This window comes from Glycine soja, chromosome 12 (assembly GCF_004193775.1).
Source record: "Glycine soja cultivar W05 chromosome 12, ASM419377v2, whole genome shotgun sequence".
NCBI classification, from domain to species: domain Eukaryota; kingdom Viridiplantae; phylum Streptophyta; class Magnoliopsida; order Fabales; family Fabaceae; genus Glycine; species Glycine soja.
Genome location: NC_041013.1, coordinates 43965190 through 43986184, shown reverse-complemented (window position 1 = coordinate 43986184; position 20995 = coordinate 43965190). Strand labels below are relative to the sequence as shown.

Here is a 20995-nt window from a genome sequence, read left to right as displayed (position 1 = left end):
ACAAGCACTTTGGGCTAAATTGAACTCAATATTAATATCAATAGGTTTAGCTTAGAGTTAAAAATTTATTTTAATTTTGTGAGAACAAAAAATAGATAATTTTTTTTCAAAGAGCTAAAACCGAATATTAGATATTTTACATAAAAAATATATTTTAACTTATTTAGAAACATCTTGAGGAAAAGTCAACCATACAAAAACACCAATGTTCATTGACTTCACAAATTTATACGGACAAAATCTTTCTTTCTCCTATTTTATTAAATAATAAATAAATAAAACTAGATTATGAATTCATTTAATTTACTTTCTTCGTGATCGACTAAAATTTCTTAAAATTACTCATTTTGATGGATCTAATATCTAACCAAGAGAGAATTATTAAATGATAAGTATGATCACCAAAATGAAGATAATTATTTAAGCTGAGTGTATTTTAAACTTAAATATGAAATATTATGTTAAGTTTCACACATATTTAGTGATTCTATTTTATGTCTTTACTCACATAAAAAAATATATCATTTTAAAAAATAAAATACGCACAGTACCTTATTTTTTTCTTCCTATTATTACTGTTTATTTTTACTAGTATAGAAAGATAGGTGGCATTTCCAGTATTTTTTCCCCCCAAATATTTAATTATTGTTTATGTTTATTTTTCCCGATTTTTCCATTTAATTTTAATTTCTCTCTCTGTATTTGTTTCATTCGAATCGAACCTTCACGCATTAACCGTTGCGAAGTTCGCCGGAGAATCGGGTATGGCCACCGCTCTACGATGAACACTTCATAGGACACCATGGCGGAGCAAACCAGCGCCGCCGTCAACGACGGCGAACCAGAACCGCGACAAAACGAACACCACCAAAACCACAACAACAACAAGAGCAACGACACCGACAACGAGAGGAGTACATCAGATCCAGAACTATTCTGCTGTTTGCTTCAGCCAGCCACCGCCGAGGGCGATCCCGAGTACATCGGCATTCGCCGCCTCCTCCTTTCTCGGAAGGCCGAGGCCGGCGTTCTCCGCCGCAGAGTACGCTCCGTGTAGAATTTCTAATTTAATCATCAGAATCTGAAATTTGAGATTGTTATAAGTGCTTCTAGCTTAGTTCTCTTTCTAATTATCGTGTCGATCTCGTTACTTTTTCGTGCATTTTTGTCCTCTTAGTTTCGTTTCTTTTCCAGATCAATCGTGATAGATTTGCATTGTTCCCGGTGATAAAAGTCTTTTTTATTTTCAATTTTTCTTCCAATGTTATGACCTTTGGCAGTGTATTGTTACATTTTGACTTTTGGAATATAGGCTTGTTGACTCTCGCGTTCTTAGTTCTTACAATGCTCATAGCTAAATACCGTTCTTAACTGTGCTCATAGTTTTGATTATTTAGCTCTTTTTCATCAATCGTTACAAAATTATTTAATTATGTTGAGTGCTGGATTTATTATTATTATTATTTGAACAGTGTTCAGATACAGTCCATAGTGTTGTTAATCAGAATTCGAGTTTTACTTGGGTAGTCTATGTTGACCTTTAATGCCAACCACATTTGATACATGGATTATCAAGGTGAAACTTCAATTCTGATTGGAGAACAGTACCAAGCACATAAGGAATTGTATCTAAGTTTTGTCCTTGTTATTACTATTATTTGTGATTTGTGATAGTGCTGTCTCCTTTGGCTGTGTTGTTGATACTTTTTGACTTATGGACCTGTGATTGTGTTGAAGGACTGGAGATGCAATGGCAAAACTTACGTGGCGTACCGGAATTACATAAGTAGGCCTAGGAACTGGGAAAGGGATAGTTTACGCACCCCAAGTCTCCAGAGTACTCCAGGAAACAGGTTGCTGAATTTTTTAATTGAAGTGATGAGCCCAAATATGCTTAAATTTGCATCACATGATTTCTTAAAGGTCCACCAAACAGGATAAAACAAAGAATCAAAGATGCCCATGATTGGATATGGGGCTTCAAAGTGATCTGGAGGCGTAGTTGGACAATAAATTAAACTTTGATCTGTAGGAAAGTTGGAAAATTTTGAACGACCAATGCTATCAATGGCGGAAGGCCAAAATTCTGCCATATAGACATGCCATTGTGGCCTATGGCGCTGCCATAGCGGGCCTCCCTTCACAAATTGCCTATGGTGGTTGGCAAAAAATCTGCCACACCATTCCGCCATAGCGGACATGGCGCTGCCATTTAACAACACTGAAGGACAGATGTTGATATTCATTCAAATTGCACTATTTTTCTTCACATATGTAGGAAAGTCATGACCATCTGTCTTAAACATATTTACATGATTATGATTTATCACTAGCTTGTGTAATTTTTTTTCACTATTCTTTTTTCTGTTATGTTTTAGGTTAATTTAGGAAGATATCGTATTTTCCAACATTTGCAACAAAATGATCTTAATTTCTATACATTTTTTCCCTATCAATTGCCTTCATTTCTTATTTTAATGTGAATTTCATGTACTTCTTTGTATGTAATTCTTCAATTTCAGTTTCTGTTTGAAATTATAACCACATTTATGTCAATGCAGCTTTCTCTTTTATGGTACTAGTTTAAATTTATGTTTCCATACAATTCTGACATCAGGATAATTTACTGGTTGATGCATCAGTGGCCGATGGTTTCCATCTCCAACTCCACACGGGACCCGTTGGTCTGAGGTGGACAGCTTGAGTTCTGGGCGGGTAAGTTGTGCATTGTAGGTTTTGTTGTAATATACTTGTTTTACACATACCTCTTGCAGTATTTGACTCGAAACAATTGGGATAGAGAAATGCCATATCAATTAAAATTATTAACAGATAGACATATTCTGTTAATGCGATTTATACTTTTTAATCTAAGGGAAAAATGTAGAAGAGCTAAACAAAGCATTCAGAAACTAAATTAGACACATTGGAAAAAATGCTAGATAATTTTGGGTTAAACTTAAAGCTGTTAGAATTGCCCATAAGTGATACAATATATTCTTCACTAATAATTGGCTCTGAACTAACCCTATATTTGCTGGGTAGATTTGGCTGTCACTTTCTTGATATTAGTAAGTTTTGCTCAATGCTTATTTTGCTATTGTATAATTGTACAAGTTGCTGTCAGTCAGAATAAATATACCTAACTTTCCTGGATAGGGGGAAATTTACATGTAACTCCCTTATTTGATTAGATGTTGCATAAGACTACACTGATGAAATAGAATGACCATATCTTTAACAAGATAGTGACAAGTATACTTAGCATGTTTATACAGTGAAGGGATGTGGGTTATGCCATGATAGTTTGGAGCTATACTTAATTGTTTTGAAATTGGAGGAGGTTTGTACAATTTAGATGCTTTGGATCATTTATCTTCTTTTCTTTTTTTGTGTCATTTGTCGAAATTGTGTGTTCATTTACATTGTAGGATCTGCAAAATGCAAATCCAGTATATAATCATAGAACAAGTTTTGGCTCAAGTGTAAGTGATTCTGATCGTCCTAGACATTGTGGGGTTGAGGCTGCCTATTCTTTTGTTGGAATGCATTGCATCTTTGATCAGTGCAAAGCCTCTGGTAGAGTCCAATCCAGATTTTTCTTTCCATTACCCTAGTACTAGTCTCTGTTTTTACTTGGTTTTCGTGGTGGAATAAACCTGAAAATTTTTATGTGTAGTTACGGTGTTGAAGTTTGGGCACATGAGTTCTGATCTACTTGCTTATGGGGCATCAGATGGAACCTTGACTGTGTGCAGTGTATCTGAGAATCCTTCAGTCATCAAACAATTAAACGGGCATTCCAAAGATGTAACAGGTTGGATAGATTGTCTTTGTTTCTTTGTTCTATATTTAATCCTGTATGACATGTATGGTCATTGGTTAAGTGCACTAAGGCAATATCATCTAATGTATTATTTTTTTAACGGGAGATTATGGATCAATAAATCTTGCTCTTCATATTTCCAATTGGAAATCAAATTAGCCAGATATAAAAAAAAATGGTCGGTCATTGACCAAATATTCTTTCTGAATTTGTTACTTATTCATGTTTATCAAGATTTCCTAAATTCTAATGCTCCCTAATTTATTAAATGACTTCGTATGCTGGTTTATTTTCAGATTTTGATTTTACATCAAACAATCAATACATTGCATCGTCTTCATTGGATAAAACCGTGAGAGTATGGGAGATAGCAAAAGGTATTTGCATACGGGTGATATATGGAGTCTCTTCACAATTGTGTATCCGTTTTCACCCTGTAAGTATAAATGGGGTGTGTGTGTGTGTGTGTTAATGTATAAGGGTTTGTGTTTTATGTATAAAGTATGCTAGCCTTCCCACCTCTTCAGAGGATAGCATTGCTTGCTTTCATAGTTGGACAAGATACCCTTGTCTTAGATTTGCAAACTTAAGATATTCTGGTAATGTTTTTGATAATTTCGTCTTATAATTTTTAATTAGAATGAAAACTGACATTCTCTGCCCTTTATCTCTTGCTTTGTGTGCATTTCAATTTACTAGATTCTCTCTCTTCTGTATATCTTTTTCCGAAAGTTCTAATTATCTAATAGTCATTCTTTATACTAAGAGAAGTGATAAAATTGACTTTCCTAGATTGAAGATAGCTAGATTTTTTAAGGGTAGAATCGAATCTCTCTCATAGTTTGCAGAAGGACAGAGACATTCATTGTGGTCTTGAACTTGGATTTACTTGTAATTTTTTTATTACCTCTCTCTCTCTTGTCTTTTTTTTTTTACTCTACATGCATTGGGTTTATTTTTGGTTGCTTGGTTTTGACGCTGCAACAAATACTAATATGCTTGAGTCAAACATAAGATAATGAGGGGAGAAGGGGGCTGCGAATTTAGTATGTAGAATTTTTTTGTATTTGCCACATCTAGTGAAAGTGAAATATTCTTCTCTAAGAGATAGGATGAGCATGAGTGGAGGGGAGTTTGTCTGTTAGGAAAGATTGAGGAAAATGACAACAATTTGCATCATATATCTTTCTTCATCTCATCTCATTCAGTGAAACTTAAATATTCTTTTGCAATTTGTTTGATTTTTCCAAAGGTATGGTTTCCTATATCATTATGCGTGTGGATTTCAATATTTTATTTGGGTAAATAAATTTATTCTTTTGCTTGCATCCTTCGTTGTTACTGAAGACTATTTTTTCTATATTTGGTGCAGGTAAATAACAACTTCCTTTCAGTAGGCAATGCAAACAAAGAAATCAATGTAAATATGTTAATTTTTTTCATTTATTTTTTATAAAGAAGGAAGTAACATGTTTGACAGCTTAGCTGAAGCCTCTCTATTAGAATGTGTTGATCTTAGTCATTTCCATTTTTGCTTGGTAAACCTGAAATGTCTTTAATGTGGCATCACTCAGACCTTAAATGTTACTAAAGCAGCATTGTGTTCAGTTTGTAAAGTATTGAGAACAGTTTATTTTTTGTGTAGTTTGGTGCCTATGGTTATGCTCAGAAGTTTCAGAGAGAATGGAGTAAAATGAATAGGGAATGGAAGAGACTTACCTTCCTGTGTTTGAATTTTAATGAGGGAAGAAATGGGAAGATTTTCTGGGCTATAAGTGGTGCACTTTAAAATTTAAGTTTAACATTTTATTTTAAGTTACTCTATTTATGAAGATAAAGTAGTAAATGGAAAGTTTTTAAAATAAGAGTAATCCCTCATTATCCCTCAGTTAGGAGGGAATAAGTAAGATTGTTTGGATGGGAATGGGGGGAATGGCTCTACACACATTCCCTTCCATAAAATTTCAAACTCCTAAATAAGGATAATTATTCCCTTCCCATAATTTCCTTTCCACTCCCCATAATCAAACAGACTCATGGATCATATGATTGGGCCAATTGATAGGAAGAATGTTTCTTTGTTCAGACACTGAAACATGTATTTCAATTAATGATTTGATAAATATTCCCACTATTAACTATTTGTAGCTTATTTACTATCTCTACTCCTTTTCCCTATAAAATCCTATGCTATTATGTTTTGCCATTTTTTACTTACATTACCTGTTATGGTAATTTATTATTTTTCTCAAAAATTATTTGATGTTTCCAGGTGTTCAATTTTAGCACTGGAAGGGTAATTAATAGATCAATATTTGACAGTGAAGTTACCTCTATGGACCATGATCATACAGGACATCTTTTATTTTGTGGAGATGCACAGGTGAGCTGCTCTATGTATGCACTTGTATATCCTAATTGTTATTTGTTAGGTTTATCTCATTTTCTTTAGGTACTGGATTGTATGTGCAGGGATGTATATACTCAGTAAATATGAACTCCCACACAGGTGTACTATCTCGCTCTCATCGTTACCGAAGTAGCAGCAGACACAAATCTGCTGTCACAACAGTGCAATATCGGAGTTTCTCTCTACTGGCTCGGGGACCTGTGTTGTTGACTTGTACCCAGGATGGAAACCTGTCTTTCTTCAGGTTCAAAAATAATTTGCCATTAATCCCAAGTGCATTCAGTTGTCTTTTTTAACTCATTTTTCTTTTGAGAACTAATGTTGGTTATTATAGTGTGGCTTTGGAGATAAAAGGTTATTTAACTCTTAGATGCTCGCTCAAATTAGCTCCACGTATACACAAAATTCAAGCTTCTTTCTGTCCTCTTCTTTCCCTTGAAAAAGGAGAATTCATAGGTATGTTGGCATCGTTCTTGCATTCTTTTTTTCCCTCTCTCTTCCATCTCTTAAAGGACTTTTATTAAAGAATAATGCTTCTTTTATTAAATCAAATCAAACCCAAACTCCAACTGTGTCAAACTGGAAAATAATTCACATGCAGTCATAACTCAAAGATTATGTACTCCCTGTATTTGTCAATGAAATGTATTTATCACTAAATAATGCTTATGCTAAAACTTGAAAGCCCATGAAGGCACTGACATGCTTCAAAGTGCAAACCAAGTTTTCTGAAATATGTATGACTGAAGCAACATTACAGTTGCTGTCTCTCTAACTCTATCATCTTTTATCATGTGAAGTTGCTGGAAGTGAGGACTCAAATGTCTATTTCTATGATTTAACGAAGCCAAAGAATACATGTGTGAACAAGCTACAGGTTAGTCTTACTTCCATCGAAGGTATTAATGTTATGATGAAGCTCTAAATGAATGAATTTTTTCTAATGCAGGGTCATCGGTTTCCTGTAATGGGTATTGCCTGGAACCATGGAGAAAACTTGTTGGCTTCATCTGATTTTTATGGCATAGTAATTGTGTGGAAGAGAGAAAGATCACATCAAAAGCGAAATACGTAACAACAGAGGTTTAAAGCGTTTATAGTTGAGGACTAGTGAAGATAGCTTTCTTTGCTTTGTTTTCCTTTTTCTTTCACTTTTACCATTCTCCTTTTGTATTTTTTTTGTGCTATTATTTTTTATTTATTTTTGCTGCAATGTACTTTGTACCCATGAAGTGAGAATCAATTAATCACCCACAGCCTCACAGTAAACGGAGGAAATTATATTCAAAAAGTGTTCTGTTTTGCGAGGAAGAAAATGTATTCTCAGACGTGATAGGGATTTTGTATACGAATTATGAGGAATATATTTTGGTTTGACATTGTCCTCTATGTAATTTTGTACAATCAAAGAATAAGGAATTTTTGTCTGAATTAGCATTTATTGGTTGAATTTACGAAGTAATCGTGCTAATTGTTCACGAACTATTTTGTTTTAACATTGTCCACATACAATACGGCTTTTTTTCTTCTTCTGAATTAGCATTTATCAGTTGAATTTTCGAAGTAATAATGCTAATTGTCATGAACTAGGCTCCCATCTAGCAACGGAATTTCCAATTTGTTTCTTAGAAGTAGCACACGAAGTAATGGTTCGATCAATGTGAGTCCACGTAAACTTGCATGGTTCTACAGGGATCCCCAATTAATGTTACCCATCTATAAAATTAGAAAAGATATTTCAACATCAGTAAAGAAAAAGTTTGATTATAATGGATTTCTCGGTCAACAAAGAAAGAATTTACTAGGTTCATAAACAAGTCAAGACACTTCTCGAAATTCTACCAAGGGCACAAATCCAAAAGGAAAGTATTGGAGAACCTATAGTATCAGGTTATTTTTATTTTTGATAAGAAAGAAATGGAATGGAATTGAACTTGATTGAAACGGTATTCCATTCCATCGAACATCTCTCTTTTACCTTTTCCTTCTAATTTGGAGGACATGGTACTCAAACAACATACTAATCTTTTCTTCTTCCATCAAAAGAGTACTTAAACAATAAGACAATAACTTTACTCCATTTCTTTTTATTCACCATCCCATATCCAAATAGTATGTCCAGTTTTAAAGAAACCAGGATAAATGTTCAAATTAACTGCACAAATATTTCCTAAGTTGTTGTTTCCTAACTACAAAAAACATCACCTTTGACGTCATTGTATCCACCTCCAACAATATAAACTGGTAACTCTGTCATTTGTTTACTTTCTTGCTTTGCTTATACAATGGAAAAACATGACTAACAGGATTACTGAAATACTAACAAGTTCAGAAAATTCAATATACCCATTTGTTTCTGTCTGCGTGTGCAGTTTTTTCTTTCGACAGTAATTTCAAAAAGCCTCAAGGAAGACAAAGGAATGGGATAACACAAGTCTTACAAATCAGAAGTACACTAAAATTAGATTAAGAAAATTAAAAAACCATTCAACCTATGACAAAATATACACTTCAATTTCCGTATCTGCACAGTTCAAATTGTGGAGCATGTGTGATATTCCAATGAACCACTCGAACCAATCAGCACCAATAACATAACATGTCTTTTGCCATATATATATATATATATATATACGTACACAGTTCATTGTGCTAATTCATAGACTTAGTAAAGCAGAAGTATCTGAAGGGGAACTTTCATATGTAAGAGCAGTACAGTATATAGTGTAACTGCAAAAATAATGCCCATGAAGTATAGCACTAAAGCTGGTATATATGGAATTTAGGTATAAGACATGGAGATAAAGGAGAGGATTCCAAGCTTGTAGAAGTCAACTTTGATTTAGATTTATTTGAATATAGTATTAAGTTCAATTTAATCTGATTAAAAATGGGTTAAATTAGATTAAATGATTCAATTTTTATTTTTAAACAACTTTGAATAAATAAAATTATTTTATTCATTCTTCTATATTCTTTTTTGAAACTTTATTTTTTACCCGAAAATATAAAAATACATGTAAAAAAAGAAAATATGAAACATAAAAATTATAACATCCTTTCAATGAGTAGTTTGTAATTAAAAAAAATAGAAATTTATTTAATCAATATTTTATTTAAAAAGAAAAATTCAAAAGTAAAACCTTTAATCTTATGCATATTACACAAACCTAGGCCAACTTTAGTGAATTTTTTCTAATATATAAAAATTAGCACATTAAAAATATTAACTAATACAATGCTTCCTAATACCTAAACATTAGCACATTAAAAATAGAAACTAATACATTATAATGTTTCATAATACATATAAATTACTACACGTTAGAAATAATAACTAATAAGTTGTTAAACACTTATTAGTATTGAATTTAATGAAGATATTAGATTCAAAATATTTCTTTCGATTGATTTTGATTATTTACTTTTTTATTTGACTACAAAAAGAGCAAATAACATAAATACTATTATAAAATAGTTTTACATAATTTTCTAATCACAAATTATGTATTATAACTTTATTGACTTCTATAATACTTTGAAAGTCATTCTAATGATAATTTCTAGTTGATTAATGGTGTACAAGAGACAAATGAAATAAATGTAGTCATAATGTTCTAGTTGATTAATGGTGTACAAGAGACAAATGAAATAAATGTAGTCATAATGGCATTAATAAGTGAAAGAGATAAATCAAATAAAAAGGTTGAGTAATATATACATCACAAAATAATTTTTCTATGCAATGATTGGTTGGTTGAACCAATCAAACACTTAATCAACTAAATTTTCATGAATTTTGACCAATGTTAACTATTTCGAAATAATCTAGCCACAAAATGATTTAGATATTTTGCACACACATTCCTCAAACATAACAAAAAATGCCAGAAAAATGTTAAACACTTAAATTTTAAATTATTGTCGGAGAGAAAAAAAAGGAGCAATAAAGTCACATGGCTTAAATTATCGGAAGCAGTCAAAAAATAATATAAGTAACAAAATTCATATCAAGAAATAGTAAACTATGATTGGAACCATTTCCTAAGCTGTTTTGAATGTCTTTTCTCTCCATCATTCTCTAGGGAACCCTTGTGTGAGAACTTGGATTTATATTGTTCTACAAGCATGTCAAGCTTGTCTACTACGTCCTTCCCTACTGAACCTTTATTCTTCTTAAGCCGTTTCTTTAAAACCTTTTGGCCAGCTTCTTGCTCTTGGTTTTGCATCTTTCTTTTTCTAAACCCCACATCATCTTTATTCCCTGATTTTCTTCTATTAGAGTCAGTGGCAGTGTTTTGACCTTCAAGTGATGCACCACCATTGTTATGGCCATTTTCGTTATTCTTTGGCTTCATGGACAAGGCTGCTTCTCGATTTTCTTTCAGTGCCTTTTTACTCTTATTGTTGCCCTTTTGTCTTTTGGATTTGTGTCCTTGTGGGGATTTTCCATTTGCCACTGCAACACCCGATTCACCATTTGTATTCAGTACTGATTCCTTTGCTGGTTCGTCATGCTCTCGAGATTTTCGTTTTCTGTCCTTTACAGGCTTGCAACCTTCTACTGTGCCAGGGTTGTCATTATCCATGGCATTGTTGTCAACTTGAGGAGTCTGATGCTGAGATTGTAGCTTTGCCTTCCGAAGTTTAAGTGTTTGAACATTATCAAGAGCAAACTCCACGATCGGCCGATGTTCGGGACCAAAAGTTTCTGTATTCAATGAAAGACAATATTAGATTAAACAGAAATGAGGGTACAAAAAGTCTCACTCCCAGAGAGATAAGAAATGGTTTTCACCAGGATTATTGTTAAGAACTCTCAGAGCCACAAGGGCATGCTGATGCTCCGAAAATTCAACAAAGGCAACTCCCCGTGAATAGCGCTCCTGAGCAACATTTCCTTTCTTTTCATTTTTCAAAAACTTTATCTGCAGAGTATACAAATAATGTTGAAAATATAAAATGGCGTTCCTAAGCCTTTAGAGAAACAATAATTGACAACTTCAAGTCATGATCTACTTAACCAACCTGCCGAATTACAGGTTTTTGCTTGGTAGCTCTAGAGACAACTGCATCAATGCAAAATTTCTTGAGTTCTTTCTCATTCATTGACTTAGGTAAGTTGTAGATAATGAGTCTAGTTCTCGAAACATGAAAATTGGGAGATTGAAGCTTTGTCTTCTTTTTCCTTTCCAACCTATGAAATTTCCATAAATAATGTTAGAACACTAACACCAGCTGAAGAAATTACACTTGAGCAGGAAGATAATATTTATACCACCAGATTTATAAGATCAAATGCAACATACAATAGGGCAATCAGAATATTATGCTTTGAACAGTAATGATATTTGAAATTGGATTGTGGATCTATGGCTCATATTTTATTTGTTTGTGGATCTTTGCACAAAATTGTGCAAGAATTATCTTTGGTGTATTAGAAATTATATCTTCCTAGCTTTTCAAGAGAGGGCCTTTTCTTGTTATCTTGTGATTTTTCTCAACAAAATTATTAAGCATGAAAAGAAAACAAGGAGAATAATACAATACAATTGCTTTTTTCTCTCCTAAAGTTCAAATGACGTAAAGGTAGCACAGATAAAAAAAGGATTACCACAATATAGGGAGAATTAAAAAAAAAAACCATAATTGTCCACAACAACTTGACATGAACCATACATGACTTGTCCCTCAAATGCAGCATACAGTAGTCTATAACCATATAACAGTTGTGAATTAAAAAAACAATTACTCAAGTGCTGCCCATAGCAATTATAACCAATTAGATGTGAGTTAAAATTATAATAAATGCCACTAGCACTCCAAACCACAAAATACTCACTCTAGGCGTTTTAACATATCGCTGGCTGAAACCCCTTCAGCAGCTGTAGTTCCCTCAAGAATAAGTCCCTCCTATTACAATATAGCAGTACATGCAAATGTTAGCCCTATTAAATATCAAGCATCAACAGCCTGCTCCACATCAGTTACAAAGGAAAAAACAAACCTTTGCCAAGTAAAGATTGCGGTGGTCATGAACCTCATTTTTTGCTTTCTCCAGTTCCTTGTCATGTGCTGATTTCTTATCCAAAGCCTTCAAAACTTTTAATGGTCTACCCTTCAATAAAATACCCATCCCAGAAGCAGCCCTGGCAGTTGAAATTACAGTATTAGCTGCTTCTACAGTTTTAAATTTTAGAAAACCAGTCCCTCTGGGTCGCCTGCATAGAAAGTAAAAGGAGACTATGAATAATGCCCTGTGAAATACAGACACAGAAAATAACACTCAAGCACATACTTGGTAACTTGGTGGAGAACAGGAACAAAATATTCTATTTCCCCAAATCCAGAAAATCGTTGTTTCACTTCTTCATTATCACATTCAAAGGGAAGATTACTTATAAAAACTGTTCTCTGCAAATCATCTTCTGTTCCCTTAGGATTTAATAAGCTGTTTCTGCTGGAAATTTCAGGCTTAGAAACACCTGAAACCTTTTCAGACTCATTAGATGCTTTTTCATCTGCATCCTTAACAATTTCATCAGATCTTGATCCCTTGTTTTCTTTGATCAACATAGAATCATTGTTTACAGATGTTCCTTTACTCGAGGATGTAAGCAAGTTGTTAAGAACCTTTTTTGCAATGTCTGCTTCCTTATCAAAATTATCTTCAGGAGGGGTGCCTTCTTCCTCCATGGCACTAGAGTAGTCTGTATCACTATCTCCTTGACCAGATCTTTTATCAACAAGCTCAAAATCTTCATCGGTACTATCCTCATCACTCATGTTTTGTTGTCCTAAGGAAATCGTAAAGAATGTCTTATTTACATAGTTCAGATTTAAAATGAAGGTTTCTAGCATACTAAAATAAATAGAACAAAGATAAAGTGTGACACTTATGTAAAGCACCGACGGTGTATTTGAAGACTAGAACAATAATGAAAAAAATTCTCAACAAATAACATGAATAGCATAACTCAAAATGACCCAATACTTCAAATGTTATATATTTGTTGGCCATGAAAAGGGACATAGAAAGGGACATACACAATTTACCAGGGAAATTTCAAAGGCTAAAAAAGAAGCAATGAGCTTTGATTTCAACATAGAAATAGTTACCAAATCCCAACCTATTGGTCAATTTCGAAATTTCAGAAAATGCCACCATCCAATGTTCTCCAACAAATTCTATACCATAAGTTTGTAACAACTCAACAGCCTGGCTCCAATTATAGTCACTTAATAATTCAATAAAGAATTCTATAACATATACTCAGTTACTCTCCAAGTATAGTAAAGAGTGAGCTACATTACATAAAAAGGCACTAACTTTCTATTCCACAAATCTACCCAACAGCTGACTAGCATAATGGTAAATGAGGTTAAACACCAAATCTACCCAAACAGGTGAACAGTGGTGAGACTAATCCCAATTTTTATTTTAATGGTAGAGCACTTACAATCACCATGTTTTAGCATACTTTACTTGATTAAGATATAGATAAGTAACCTTGCAAAAAGTTTTAAAAATAATATTTATATCTCTTAAAAATAGTACTATGAAATAATTGGTAATAAAGGAGAGCACTAAAAGTAAGTATACATTTACGCATTTAAAAGCCAAAAGCACTTCATTCCTTTCAACTGATTATGCAATCCATCCTCAAGTATTAAGCAATGCATGGCAAGCAACAATATCAAACATACTGAATTTTTAAATTAAGATGAATAAGATCTACAATGAAAATAGCAAACCTACATAACTTTGCTCAAGTCAAATATGGATATGAGTGGCTGATGGCAGTGCCATTTTCAAATTTCACTGAATACAAAAATTACCTTTCTCTGAGGCAAGAGCATTATTTGTATCACTGCTAAATATCTTTTTTGAAACAGCCCAATCAACAGCTATGAGTCGTTTTGCAAACTTTGATCCATTGAGCTTTTGAATGGCCTGAAACAGAAACAGGCAGCTTATATGCAGGTTATTTCAGAACACAAACAGTAGGTGAAGTAAGACCTTGGTAACAGTTCATACTTTTTCCGCATCTTGCTTGCAGGTGAACTTTACAAATGCAAAACCCTTAGACAGACTGCAAACAGGAGAAGAGGGGAAAAGAAAAACAGTGTAAGAAAGCATTATATATAATAGTATATTGAAACTCTTGAAGTCAAGGAAAAGAAAAATGAACTTACTCTGTGTTTGTCTTTTGTGGAATAAATACATCCCACACACATCCTGCAGATGAAAACATATCTCTTATTTCATTTTCTTTTGCCTGCATCCATGTTTAGTCAACTAGTCAGAAGAAGTTAAGTCCTCCAAACAATACTTATTTCATGTTTTTTAACTCTATGCATCAAACCTTGAAAGGAAGGTTTCTGACAATAAGCTTCCATTTCTGAGTCTTGGAGCCCTGACCCACATACAGCAAAAAATTGTTAAGAAACTAATATCTCATTCATGATCATACTCAGAAAACAGGGAAGTATACTTCACCTACAAACAATTGAAAATCAATAGAAGAAAAGCACACAATAGAGCATAAACACAATGAAGTCTATCTTCCACCACCTAATAGATTATTAGATGATTCTGACAAAGTACAGTCTACAGTTACTAAATGCATTCCAACCAGGCTGAAAATTGTCTTCTAAGTCTATATATAGACTTCCAAATGGTGGGCAGGGTACATACATTTTACCCACAACTACTACTTCATAGAACAGATTTTCATGTATCAGAGTTAGACACTCAAAAATGGAGACAACAATTACGAAAATACTTTTCTACACAAACATGGAAAACAGACTAAAACTGAATCCAAATGAAAATCCTATCAAGCCTCAAGAAGCAGCACATATCACAAATTCTCGTTATGTAACTTCCTTTATATTAAGACAATGCATGCCATATTGTCATGATTGATGGCAGAAAGAACTTACAGCTACTAATGACTTTTTCATTAAAAAAAATAAAGAAAAAGGGTTTTTATCATATTCGGATTCTAGAAAGTGAATAACGCATTCAATAGATACAACATAATACAAATTTTATGACAAAAAGCAAGAAGTTAGAGTATATGAATACAAAATGGTAAAGCTTCTCACAGCTGACAGTTATTCATATACAAACGATTCTTTTCTGGAGCATGATGATATTATACTCTGACTCTGGTGAGTTCTATGACAAGCACTTTACCTCTCCACCCAGTTGGCGCACCCAAATGTTTCCCCCTCCTATCTCTTTTCTATGTAACGTTGCAACAGAAGCTCGGGCTGATTTTACACTTGTATAAAGCACAGCTGAAGCATCTAAAGTGCATCCATCTTGCAGGAGACCTGGAAAAATTCCATAATGACCCCTATCATCCCAAGCAGGATAAAGACTCTTTAAACAAGTAATACAATGGATTTAATCTTGTTGAAGAACATGGAAAGCCATATCTTTGACAATTTCAGCGGATGAACAAACTTCAAATGTCCTTATCAGTACTCAAGATGATTACATGGGATACAATACAACTAAATGTTTGTTTAAAAAAAAAAGGGTTTAGCATTAAAATTAAAACAATAATATTGATAACTGACCAAGAACATATACAAGTACAAGACAGGAGCAAATCTACATTATTATCAGCTTCACATGCTAACCACAAGATGACTTTACACCAAGTACACAACACTGGTAAAATCTGACCCAACAAGAAAGTTAAATACAGCCTATTAAAATTATTCCACAAAGAAAAACAAATAGATCCTTTTATACCTTTTTTAATATAACTAACATATCAAACCATTAAATAAACTTAAATCTATTTCATTAGCATTATATATCAAGGTCTGAAAAATCAAATCCACAGTTACCATGTTGCTCGAGATCTTTCCTTGAAAGAGGGTACTTAATTGAACACACAGTGCCAATCTCTCTAGCTTTGCCGTGAACTTCTTCAGCCATATCGGAATTTATGAGACCACCAAATATAACAGTTCTAGCAACCCTGTCAAAAAGGAAAAAAAAAATACAATAAGGAACAGCATTAGATACAAAACATGCATTCAAACATAAGAAACATCCATAAGTTGGAATCAGATAATCTCATTAGTCATTTCCACTTAAACACAGCCCTGTTAAAATCAGCTTCCAGGGATTTTCTTTTATTTCTCTGGTAACTAACTGGTTTAAAAAAGTTGGATTAAATACAATTGCAGAAAAGGAGAGAAGAGTAAAAACCTCTGTTTTTCTGAGCAACTACCCTCATCTGGTACATCATCACAGAGAGCTGATTTTTTCGTTTCTGTGGGCTTCCTCATGTTTTTTTGTTTACTGACTTGTACTTCTATACAAGAAAAAGAATACATGTAAAAAAATGAAATGAACATATAAATGAGAAGCCTATAAAAATAATTGTATAAACAAATTCTCAACCTTCTTCCTTCAAAACTGAAACGTTCTTCTCTGCTCCAGATAATGTGCTGTCTTCATCATCGTCTTTTGGCTTTGTGAGATCATCTGTCTTGCCCTCTATAACATTACAAAAGAAAGAGGGAGAACAGAGAAGAAAGGAAGAAGAATATTGACAAGGTTAGAACCATTTACACATCTTTCAGACATGTATCATGAAAACATCACAGTACACTGAATCAGAATTATATAGTATCAACCTTTATTTGGTTTTGATTGCCGTTCTTCACAGGGAGGACGAGGCATTGCATGCTTCACTACAATTTTCCGGCCTTCAACAGATGTACCATTCTTCAGCTCAATAGCACGGTTAGCATCTTCCTCGACGGCACTGGAGATGACAACAATTAATACAAAACTAGAAAAAGCCAAGTCACAAATTCTAATTCTAATAAAGGTGAAACAGAAGAGTCATATATCTATCTTTACATAAAATCAGAGTCAACAAACAAATTCTAATCATGGATTAATTTACCAATCACCACAACAACACAGTTATACAGCAGAGTCACCATCAAAAGAAACAGGTATCATATTATTGAAGCACTAGGCAATTAGCATATCTAGAATAAATTTTATAAAAGTTTGCCCACTGATATCCTTTTGAGTGATTTTCGTAAATCACAGTGCTTCAAGTTTTATTAGCAACTTTGTGGCAAGATCACAGACGTTTACTGAGATAGAATAGCATATCACAATCCATATTTCGATTGAGGATATTTCAACATCCATACAACCAGTGTGCATTTTCCAAAAAGGAGAAACTTTCGCTTGGTTACTGGGTATTCATACTTAATAGTAGCTTCAATTGAATGAGTCCATAGTCAAAGCATAAGAAAGAAACCAGAACAAAAGAACTGGTGAGAACATAATAACATAAGCTAAGCTAGAGATTCAATAAGTAGACAAGAGGAAAGCAAGAGAAAAGTGACATGGTAAGCAAACTGGTAAGACAACCAATCAACCAAAGACAACAACGACAACAAATTGAACTTTTGGAAGAAGAAATAAACTCACAATTGGACGTAACCAAAACCACGATGTTGGGCTGACCCTGTGGATCATTAAACAAGGATAAAAGATGTTAAAAATATACATAGGAAAATAGGAAAATATATGCTTCACTTATGTCTTCAGTCTCTACATACATATATTTTATACATGGCATCTAATTAATATACATCAGTGATCAGTTGCTAGCTGAAATTGCATTTATTAGTTCCAGTTCCACAGCCAATGCTTATAGTAATATACAACACAAAGAACCCAAACAGTGAACCCAACATGAAGGCAAATTGAACCATGTTAGCACAGCAGTACCAGTATCACAAGTTAGCATTCTGTTACATATATAACAACCATAATACTACTACTAAACTCAGATTATATAGCTTTGGGGTTGGGCATGAAACATGATGCAACAAAATTACCACATTCTCACTTATAAGTTATAACTAAGTCTGTCAATTCAAACAAAAACAGCCACCAACTTGTGTTCAAAAGGGTAGAGAGCAGAAACAGAACCATTTATCCTCCCAATAAAATAAACTGCAAAATGCATTAAATTTCATACATTTTATCCAAACAATCCAGAAGCTATGTACATATAAAATGAATTCATCATTCAAAAAGGAAAAATAAAAAAGACACTGTACACAAATAAAGTCATCACAAAAATAAAAACTGGGTGTAAATTTTGCCTTTTCCCTTTACCCTTACCTTTCTGAGTGACTATGAAACAACGCCTGACAGGTCCAACCTCACTGAACGTCTCCTCCAACTGATTTTATTTATTGCAAAAAGTTTTTAAAAAATATTAGAATAATAAAAACACTTTTAACCAACAAAACAATAAAAAGAGGAGAAAATAAAGAATAAAGAATACCTGAGAATTGGAAAAGGAATAGGGCAAGTTGGAGACAAAAAGTGTCGAGGAGCAATGCTCTTTGCCTCCATTTTCCTTCACTTTGTTCTTCTTTCCCATCTCTCTTCACACCTTCTTCTTTTCTCAACCAAAAATTCCACGGGGATATATGACTTCTTAAAATGAGTGGTATTGATTTTGTCAAAGCAACTTGCTGTAGGAGATTAATAAAATGCATTATAAATTTCAAGTGGAGAGCAAAGTTTACAGTGAATACTTTATTTAGACCAATATTATAACAGAAAATTTCCAATCAGCCAATTCCTTTACGTTCTGTTGCCATTATACAACTCAGAACCAAAATTGACATCTCTAACTCAAAAGTATGATACTCAGGACAATGAGTTATTTCAATCTTATACCGTGTAGTCTGTATGGAAAATTTAGACAAATCACAAACAATGTGAACTCAAAAAGGGAACTATCTAAAGTTCAAGGCACTACCAATATCTCCAATAAACCTAACCATGTGTTTGGATGGAGCATTTTAAAATTTTGGAGAATTTAAAATTCAGGGAGATTTAAATGCAACAATTAGAATTCTTGGATTTTTATAATTCACTGTTTGGATATGCCACAAAGTTATATTTCTCAATTGAAAGTCCAACAACTTGAGCATTAACACAAACACAGAGAATGCAAGACAAGAAGAAAGTATAAACCACAGAACTAGTTAACTCTGCTACAGCCACACGCACAGCCCAAATCAAACCCTATGAAAAGACCCTAGTCAAACTTTAGGGGAGAGAAATCAAAGTTGTGAGAGAGACGAACCTGAGAGAGAGGTTGTGAGTGCGAGTAAGCGCAAGGGGCTGCGAGAGGTTGCGGTGCGGAGAAAGTGAGGTTGCAATAAAGGCCTCAACTTGGGTTTAGGGAGCCTTGAGTTAGGGTTTTAGCCTTTTAGGAACCAAACAAGAACAGGGGAGGCTCACTCACTGTCACTACCGAGGGTAGGGTATTTTCTGATTTTTAACTATTTTAATTTTGAAATTAAAAAGGGGTGCAAGGTGAAATTTTAAATAATTGTAATTATTAATTTCATCTTCAAATTATTTTAAAATATTCAATTTAATTTAATTTAATCCTCAATTTTTTTAAAAAAAAATATACTAATTTGATCTTTTTTCTTTCAATTAAGATGACGTCATCCGGGTAGTGATTTTTGTTTACTAACAGTGTTGATTTGTTGTTATTATTTTTAAAAACAAATCTACCATATCTGAGCATTGGAGGAAGCTGAAGGAGAAGCAGGATTTAACAATTGGGGGGTGGGGAGGCAAGTATGAAAATTAAAAATTATTCCGTTGTTGGGTTTGATTGGAAGTGATATTGAGAATTTGAGTTAAGTTGGATCATATGCAAAACATGGCAGTGTTACCGGGTCCTTCATCAACAAAGGGTAGGCTTGAACAATGGGCAGATTTCAAATTGGAATCAACAAATTCATCATCCTATGTTTGTGAGATTATTCTGTATCTCTCTAATCAATATAGTCATGTGTCTACTCTAAGCATTGTAGTTTCAGTTCAAAAGGGAAGAAATTATGATCCTGCAGTTGGGAGGTACAAACTCAACACAAATGGAAATAATGGGCCTTCTAAGAAGGCTTGGAGGGACTTTTTATTAGCATGAGTGTGCATCTGGTTGGATTATAATCAAGGCTATAAAAGGGTTAATGCTAACTTGTTTTACTAATATCCCCCTTCAACAAGTTATATTCTTTCTCTCTAAGCTTAAGACAACTTAGGGATATATCTTATTTCATTTTCTTTAGTAAATGTAGTAGCAACCAATAGGTGTTTCCTTCTAAGAAGGCTTCGAGGGACTTTTTAATCATCAATGATGCTATTTCTACTTGTTATTCATAAATACACAGCACAACTAAGCATATATATGGATGCATTTCCGATGTGCACTAACTTCTTTGGGGCAATGGTGATACACTTGCATCCTCCTAGCCAACTTGATGCCATATTGATAAATCATTATAGTTATTCAATGAAATCGGTTAGAACAATTACAACAACAGTCTCGTATGTAATCTTTATGCTTAAGAATCCATGTGAACTAATACAAGGCATAAAAAAGTGTACATATTGCATTTAAAATGGGTAACAACTGTGAACTATGGTATGGCAAAATCAATTCCCAATGAGCTCCAAACAAAATTTGGTAATTACCCAATTTTGTAAGGAATCAAATAAAGAGGCCCGAAAACAGCACTACTATTTTTGGACTGAAATATAAGCAACAAACATTTTGGATTAAAATATATAATTTTTAATTAATTTTTTCCTATTTATTGATTGTATCTCCAAAATACTCTTCATTTATTTTCAACAATTTTATCTTTTTTTTTCCTACACAATT

At 33.4% G+C, this 20995-nt stretch overlaps 2 protein-coding genes across 3 annotated transcripts; one reads left to right on the top strand and one right to left on the bottom strand.

Moving 5' to 3' along the window:
* The first annotated feature begins 668 nt into the window (after positions 1-668).
* Positions 669-7677, top strand: LOC114380539 (WD repeat-containing protein 13-like). The gene is made up of 12 exons (XM_028339646.1): positions 669-1042; positions 1738-1853; positions 2643-2715; positions 3432-3579; positions 3680-3817; positions 4123-4262; positions 5199-5246; positions 6099-6209; positions 6299-6480; positions 6571-6692; positions 7037-7113; positions 7186-7677. Exons 1-12 carry the CDS (start codon positions 803-805, stop codon positions 7309-7311), a joined length of 1521 nt encoding a protein of 506 aa, XP_028195447.1. The 5' UTR covers positions 669-802; the 3' UTR covers positions 7312-7677.
* A 2444-nt stretch (positions 7678-10121) lies between these two features.
* LOC114380252 (RNA-binding protein 28-like) lies at positions 10122-19578 on the bottom strand. 2 transcript variants are annotated; one of them, XM_028339259.1, is made up of 20 exons: positions 19400-19578; positions 18587-18779; positions 18421-18481; positions 17719-17755; positions 16902-17032; positions 16666-16761; positions 16471-16576; positions 16104-16237; positions 15439-15578; positions 14603-14653; positions 14433-14515; positions 14275-14329; positions 14076-14190; positions 12535-13033; positions 12244-12457; positions 12079-12149; positions 11265-11433; positions 11035-11164; positions 10232-10947; positions 10122-10201 (listed from the first exon to the last, which is right to left on the bottom strand). In XM_028339259.1, exons 2-19 carry the CDS (start codon positions 18683-18685, stop codon positions 10262-10264), a joined length of 2877 nt encoding a protein of 958 aa, XP_028195060.1. In that variant the 5' UTR covers positions 18686-18779; positions 19400-19578; the 3' UTR covers positions 10122-10201; positions 10232-10261. The 2 variants fall into 2 exon arrangements, with proteins under 2 accessions (XP_028195060.1, XP_028195059.1); XM_028339258.1 differs by having other exon boundaries at positions 10122-10947.
* Positions 19579-20995: the final 1417 nt, after the last annotated feature.